The 8099-nt window shown below is 34.0% G+C and overlaps 1 protein-coding gene across 1 annotated transcript; it reads left to right on the top strand.

The window, feature by feature from the left end:
• The first annotated feature begins 2353 nt into the window (after positions 1-2353).
• LOC119833529 (achaete-scute complex protein T3-like) lies at positions 2354-4370 on the top strand. The gene is made up of 2 exons (XM_038357577.1): positions 2354-3085; positions 4319-4370. The coding sequence occupies exon 1, from the start codon at positions 2501-2503 to the stop codon at positions 3077-3079; it is 579 nt and encodes a 192-aa protein (XP_038213505.1). The 5' UTR covers positions 2354-2500; the 3' UTR covers positions 3080-3085; positions 4319-4370.
• The last annotated feature ends 3729 nt before the right edge of the window (positions 4371-8099 follow it).

Below are 8099 nucleotides of genomic sequence, written 5' to 3'. Positions count from 1 at the left end.
TTTTTGATATCACTGTACGCGAAATGTAAGCTCTACGGTTAATTTTATAAAGTTGCTTGACGTTGATAAAAATTTAACAGGCTTCAAAGAACCGTAACGAATGACAGTGCGAAAGTTATATGGTTATTATGGGTAACAATAAATTTAGCAAAATACATCGCAATTACGATGAATATGCTGATATTATGCGTAAAATTGAAAGAGTACCGATATCAGTGGCCCGCTGACTAACATGTTCCATTAAGTTGTAAATTTTCTTAATTATGATTTGACGATTAAATTCTCAGAAAAGGAAAAAATAAAATAATGTTGTTAATTGACATTAAAGAAACGTGTGATCAATTTGTATAGTTTAATTTTTTATACATTGAAAGGTATTTAGCTATCGAATTATTTTTTAATATGCTTACCGTACCTCGTCTAATACTAGGAATCTCAACATTCTAAGTTAAGCGCCATCTATTAATTTTTAAAGGAACTAAATATAGGGTTGAAACATTTTTATCGATTTTAGTTCCTACGACTTAAGGGTAGTCCTAGATGGCGTAAGTGGATAGGGGTGAAGGAAATACGTTACTAATTTTATTATATAACGTCATTATTTATTATGTTTCTTTCGCTGTTTTTAGATTTGACCTTTTATATAATTTCCTAAAAAATATAATAAATTTCAATAAAAAAGGAACTACATTCAAAATATGATTACTACATGAAAAAATAACGTGCTATATATATGAGTCAAAGGAAATATAAAGTATGTAAAATATAGCGATAAATGTTTTCATCCATATTTGTATGCACTACTAACGGGCCGCCCGGCTTTACCTATGATACCTTTCTCTTCATAGGAACCTTCTTTGTACCTTGACTAAAACTTTAAAAAATCCAAGTCCGTCAAATCGTCCTCGCTTATCATCGCATTTCGGTGATTAATTTTTATTTATATAGATGTACACATTAGAATACTGTATTCATAATACTTAATAATATTTACTTCGTTCGCGATCACATTAAAATCTGAACAATTTTCGAATTCACTTCAAAATCTGTGACAAACATCCGCACTAAAGAAATACATGTACAAAAAGATTAACGTAAATATAAACAAAATAGCAGGCACTTGCGTGTGACGTCACGCACGGTAGCACGCGCTATGCTGTGTCGCGCGACGCTGCACCTGCCGAAAACTTGACGCCACCAGCCTGTGTGACCGAGACGAATACGAAATAAAAAAAAAATATTTAAGTATTTTCTTGCGTTTGATTTAACGTGAGTATTATACATTTGGAAATTATAGACTTTTTAACGGATTTTAAACGCGATGTATTCATTATATTAACCCGACGTTTTGAACACTTTACAGAGAGTGTGGTCACGGGGAGACTGGGTTAAATAATATAATGAATAAATCGCATTTAAAACCCGTTAACAAGTTTTTATATTATAAATACATATTTGTATTCCGTGTACAATATCTTATATTAATTGGCTTGTAAGATACCAATTAAAAAAGCTATATTTTTATATACACAATTATAGTGCCGCAAAATTTGCTTCGTTTTTTCCAATAAAAAGAACCTAGTTACGAGAACGTTTTTATTATTAAATATTTATTTCGTTAATGAGTATAATATTGAAATTTACAAATGCTAAATTAAACCTCTAAATCAACTCTTACTGTAGAGAAACTGCCCATTTTTATTATTACTTCAAATACATTGTTCAGATTATAATCATCATAATAAAATACTTAACAGTGGATCATTCACTTCTTTTTCAAATAATAGTAACAAAACCATGAAGAACAGTATGATAAATTTAGGATAAAAATAGATTACAAATTTAACTTATTCTCTAATTGCATTTCGAAACTCTTAATACTCTTCTTGTAACATATTAGTGCATGCAAAAATGTCGATGATAGTAGCACCATCAACCGGCACGCACCTGTCTTAGGTGCGTAGGCGCAACCCTTATAATTAGCCCTTTCACGGGAACAAATGTATTACGACATGTAGAGACCAATTACACAAAAAGTAAAATCGTTTTTTAGATACCCTATCTACAAGGATTGTAAAAGTTTATATTTCTCATCAATAAAACAAAAGCTCCAAAACATTAATGGTACAATATAGCTCAAACGCGTTTACAGCGTCTATTCTGCCAAACGACTTCTAAATAGATACGAGGTCTCGTCTGCCGAACAAGGCAATGGACAGGATAATTACGCGTAACAACGTGCAACAATAGCGGCGCGAGCTCACTGGCTCTATGGCATAATAAGTGCCGGCGTATTTTGATCAGTGCGCAACAAGTAGCTGTGCGGCGAGTTGCGGGGAGGGACGGCCCGTGCGAGTGCGCGTGCGAGGCGCGCGCCCCACCTCTGCCTGCGCGCGCGCTACTTAGAGTCGGGGGTGCGAGCCACCTCCGCCAATCCACCGACAACCTTCGCGGCACGCACACGTGCGCTCGACTCAACTTACACTCGAATTTTAACGCGATGCCGATGGCTACGATACACGCTTACCAAAATCTTGGTGTTAATCAAAAACTTACACAACTTCAAAATCAGCCGCCCAGACGTCTGGCCCCGGCACCTGATGCGGGACGGTGCAAGAAGAGATCGTATCTGCATCAGACGTATCCAGCTCAACCTGCTTCAGTTGCACGCAGGAACGCCAGAGAAAGGAACAGAGTGAAACAAGTAAACAATGGATTTGCTGCCCTCCGTCAACACATTCCATCAGCTGTTACCGCCGCACTTGCTGGCGGAAGAGGATCTTCAAGAAAGCTTAGCAAAGTTGACACTTTACGATTAGCTGTTGAATACATTAAAAGTTTAAAACGGTTACTAGAAGAAAGCGAAGAAGGCTGTTCCGAAACGCAAATGAGTTTAGGATTAAATACAAGTGGTCCTCAAACTCCCCCTTCATCAGAAGAATCTCACTCACCCGCTCCATCCCTTTTATCGGAAAGCTCAGCTAGTGCCAATTGTCACGAAGTTTATGATTCCTACGAGCCCATGAGTCCTGAAGATGAAGAGCTTCTAGATGTTATATCATGGTGGCAACAACAGTGAACTGAGGTAAGCATTACAGAAATTAATATTTATAATTATAATATAATTTAAAGTTTAATTTAAAGCAATAGATTACTTTAAAAGTTAAATATTAATTCAAAAGCTTAATTTTAGAGTATGTGTATGCTTTTTTAAATTTTAAACGCAAAAATATAAAAGAACTTAATAATTAGTTAATTTAAATCTACAAGACCTTGAAATTTAAAAAATTCTTATCAATTTATTTACATATTTGTCTCGGTTGTGTTGACATTTGTTATCAGCGCACGAATATTTATAATCACATACATTCAAGTCCTAGTACCCTTAAATTGACAGTCCCCCAGGTATACGAATTTTTTATTACCTATAAACTCGGCGACTAAGCTTTTTGCTCTATTCGTTAGTCACGGTTACCTACCGGGTCAGGTCTATTCTATTATATTGCACAATTTCAATGGAGATTTTGGGATCGTTCTACCTTACGAGCCAAAAAGTAAACACATATATCTATTATGTTTGCGCAGTGAACCATCGCCGAATACCTTTATCTATTCACGGTGGAATCACATCAACACAATAGTCTGTCTCTTACAAAGAACGTCTTAAAATATGTCGTATTTAAATACTAAAGTCAAACTTTTCTATGATTGAATATCATTTTCTGTATTCACGCTTCTAAATTTAAATCAATTTTAATGTTTCAAACAATACCCGCATGTGCACGTAATTTCAATGAGTGAATAGCAATTATTTCTAACAACCTTGTGGTTTGCCCCGCATGTAGTGGGAAAATTGCATATAAAAAGTGGTGTATTCTAATAACGAGTGGTCGCATGAGATTACTCTGATTTGTAACAAGTGGAAACAGGTTTCGCTGCATTTCGTATTTTGCTGATTTATCTTAAATCAATAAGAAGCATCCGGTCAACATAAGCCGGCTCTTATTAGTTGGCCATATGACTCGATCGGAACTCATAAAATACGGTAGCGCCACGAAATTAAAACTCGCAAAAAATTCATCACCCTGCTGTTGCCACTTAATTTCTTGTACCGGAAGACGAAATCTCGAGAGGAAATATAGGGACGGTGGAAGCACACGTGTTACAATATTTGCTAAGCTCTGAGCAAACATCTGGTGATAAACCAGTTTAGGTAGATTTAATGTGAATTGAAGATATCGATGGTAAAGTGGCCCGCGTTGCTACTTTTTTAGATTTTGATTTTGAACTTTATTAACGTCGCCTTTCCTTTTTCCAGGTACCGAGTTGACGGTGATCAAAGTGAAGGCATTAAGCCGCGTATTGGTTGTGAAAAAATGATGACTTCAAGAAGAGCCCGAGCGATGGAGCGCAAGGGACTCGGAGTGAACCTCTAATTAAGCGCAATCAGTGTATTCCTAATGAGAGGGGATAATGGTAGACTATAACGATCCCATCGATGCATTCCGCCGAGCGAACGAACGACTGAAGACTCCGCTTACATTTCATACATGTATGGAATTGCAGCACTAAGACTGAAATATTCATTGTTCCATAGAAGCATTTAGATTAATTGTAAGAGACTTAATAAACGCTGTGCCTTTAGCTAGCCTTAGAGTTACTTCCAGTAGAATTTAGTTTTATATAGTTATGTTGTATATTGTTTTCTAGTCATTATTGTTAAGTATATTATATTGTACAGAATCTATTGAAATGATAACAAATTATTTGTTAAAATAAACAATTACGCCTTTTTGGCTAAGATTATTTGGAACTTTTCATTAAACCCGGATAGTTGTAAAGCTATTGACAATGTAAAATAACTTGAATGTGAACTTAGTACCTATGAAAGATTCCTAATAATGTAAGTTTTAATAGTTGTTATAATTTGAAATATTTCACCAGAAATAAACTGCGAAGTTAAATAAATTTTTGATAAATTATGCATCTCTTTTATTTTTTGTAATTTATTTCCCTCATATAACAATTAATATTAAATTTAAACACTTGCACACAAATTAATAGGAGCTTTTTCTTCTAATTCTTTTCATTTTTGCTCAGTAAGCATATTACACTAACATTATTCATTCATGAGTCGTTATCGACGTCAATAAAGCTGAATACAAATAATAAAGCTACCACATCAAAAACTTGTGAAATAACTTATTAATATTTATAAAATACTAGCTGCGCCCCGCGGTTTCACCCGCGTAAGTGCGTATCCCGTAGGAATATCGGGATGAAAAGTTGCCTATAAGTTATTCAAGTTATCTAGCTTGCAATTAAATTCGGTTCTGTAGTTTTTGCGTGAAAGAGCAACAAGCACATACACATCCTTACAAACCTTCGCATTTATAATATACTAAGTAGGATTTGGTTAAATTTCAAAATACGAAAAAGGTGGAATAGATCATGCTTGTAAAATAAGGGAATAAATCTGCGCAAAATCGTCTTCTACAGACTTGATAAAATATTCACAGAAAGTGCAATTTTGAAAATGAATAATTCAGAAATTTTTTCATTCATTTTATCAGTTCATAACATAATATAGTACTTTTAGATCGAGTCTTCCTGATGGCGGTGATTTAGCCATAATTAAATTTCTAGGTAAGTAGATGATATAATGTAATTCTTCAGATTTTAGTATGAACAATGCTAGTTATTTATTTATAGTTTATGGTTATGAAAACATATCACCTAAAACGACAACATATTGATAGATGTAATAACGTTATTACTTCAATTGAAATTTTAATATAATTTTATGTATAAAAGTTCTTATAAATGTTTCGTTAGGTTTGATTAGAGAGTTAATAAGTTTAAGTTTATATTAAAATAAGAGAGATAAGTCCTACATGATAAGACACATATTTTTTTGGAGTTAGGCAGGTAGGTAGGTAAAAATGGTAAAACTATTAGGTATAACTATGTATGACAAGAAAAAAACTATCAAAAATTACCGTTTTATTATAGATACAGAATCTTCTTCTATTTGCATTTCGTACAAATCTGTTATTATCATGTTATAAACAAAAATACATTAGAATTGGTTTGCTTTTAAAAGTATATACACAGGGCAAACTAACACATACCAAAGGGACTAAATTAAAGTAACAAAGCTGGTTCACACGTGCTTCTGATCGGATTACATTGCGAATCGATAATAATACGCGAAATATTTCAATACACTAAACTCTTGATACAACATTTAATTTGAACAAGACAATCTGTGTTTCAATGCTATTATGGCGCTCGAAACGCCCACTGACGTCAAATTGCAATAGTAATTTTTGATAATGGTGGGGAAGAACTCGATTATGGGTGGATATTTCCGACGGTATCAATTGTTTGAACTCGTTGTTTGAAACAAGAATTACTAGATGCGACGGAAGCATATGGAACACCTGTGGGACGAGAATTCGCGAATAGTTTCGATGGTATACACGGCCTCATTAATTCTCCTTATATTAATTGTTGGTTACTATGCAATGATGCATCCGCTTGCAATGAATCCACTTTTTGTGGGCATCTCGTGAAATATGCAGCCAATTATTCGACGTGCAATGCTATTTATAATTGACGAGTTTTGACGAGTATGTTAGTGCATATGTAGAGCCTTTTATTTGTCATATGTAAGATAGCCGTGCAGTTTTTATTTCCAAGTTTTCATTTGATGTATTGTGATAACTTTTGATTTGTGAGTATAAGTTCCATTGTTTTTGTGTAGTATGAAGTTTCATACTTGGTATTAAATAAATGGGAGTAACAAAAAGACATATTTTCTTACAGAATTATGCTTTTTTAGTATTTTATCATAAATACCACATTTATAATTCTCAATGAAATGATAATTCACATTTATAATATTATTCAGTTTTTAGTTTGACATTCCAAGAAATTGTGATATAAATTTACGATGTCTTATTTGATTGGTGTATAATATAGTATAGCATCTACATATTACCTACATGAAAACTAAAAGGAATTGGTACATACAGGTATTAGGAAGTTGGAGAAAAACATCGAAAGTTGATCATTATTCTGTGATTTTAAATATCTTTATAATATTATTGTTGTGTATACAATAACTATAGCACACAATCCTATAAAGACGATATTCCACAAAACATTTAATAAAGTAATTATACATAATAAATATTAAGCATAATAATTATTTTTATTCTGTGCCAATAATTCATTAGTCTGTGGTGCGTGCGCGCTGGAGCGGTCGGCTGAGCTCGGGCGGCTCCGCTCGCCGCCGGCACGCGACCGTCGCACGTCGCGTCGCGCGCAGCTGCTGACCGCTTGCGCAGAACCGATTGCTTTCTGAACGAAATGCGCATGTAATTAACTTCGCCTGCGACTGTAATTTGAGTTGGTGTCATTTTTTATTTAGCGACCAAAATAATGGTTAGGTTACAGGGTTTGAAGATTTAATGGTTTAATAGACCTTGATTTTTACGTTATATTCTTTTGGGAAACAGAATATATACATTTCCTTTGGAAGTATGTTTTTAACATTTTAACATTTTTTTTTGGGTTTTCTTATATTTCCAATAATTGTTGAGAAAGAGACACAAAATAGAAATTCGGGAAAGCTTTTAAGCAAATGTTTAATTAAAATTAAAGTAGGTAAACGAGGTAAATAACTTTGCATATATCCACTACATTTAAGATTTTCCTCGTTCCGTGTGCCCACTTTAATACAAACACGAAACCAATTTAGGTTATTACTTATTCCTGCAGTGCGCCTGCGACCTTGACTCAAAATGTACACTCGGCCATTAAGCGTGTGACCCAAATATACAGGCACACGCACGCAGTTATTTTTGAATTTCGAACAAGTTCAAGTGCCTCGGCTCTATAACTGGCTGGAAAAACTGGAATCCCAACTTTAAAATGCATAATGAACTATTTCTTACAATGTTATAAATATCGAAAAATACAAGTTCAGGAACGTGTAGAGAGGTAGCGCAGAAATAATTCATATACTTAGTCTGGCCATAAATACTGTTACACTTAATTATAAAAAAATATTACATTTGAATTTCGAATCTGTC

The sequence above is a fragment of the Zerene cesonia genome, chromosome 17 (assembly GCF_012273895.1).
Source record: "Zerene cesonia ecotype Mississippi chromosome 17, Zerene_cesonia_1.1, whole genome shotgun sequence".
In the NCBI taxonomy this organism is placed as follows: domain Eukaryota; kingdom Metazoa; phylum Arthropoda; class Insecta; order Lepidoptera; family Pieridae; genus Zerene; species Zerene cesonia.
Note: the sequence above shows the minus strand (reverse complement) of the source record. Positions and strands in the feature narration are given on the sequence as shown.

What these genes read in the sequence shown, in the direction of transcription:
- LOC119833529 (XM_038357577.1), top strand. Translation starts at nt 2,501, where the DNA reads ATGCCGATGGCTACGATACACGCTTACCAAAATCTTGGTGTTAATCAA.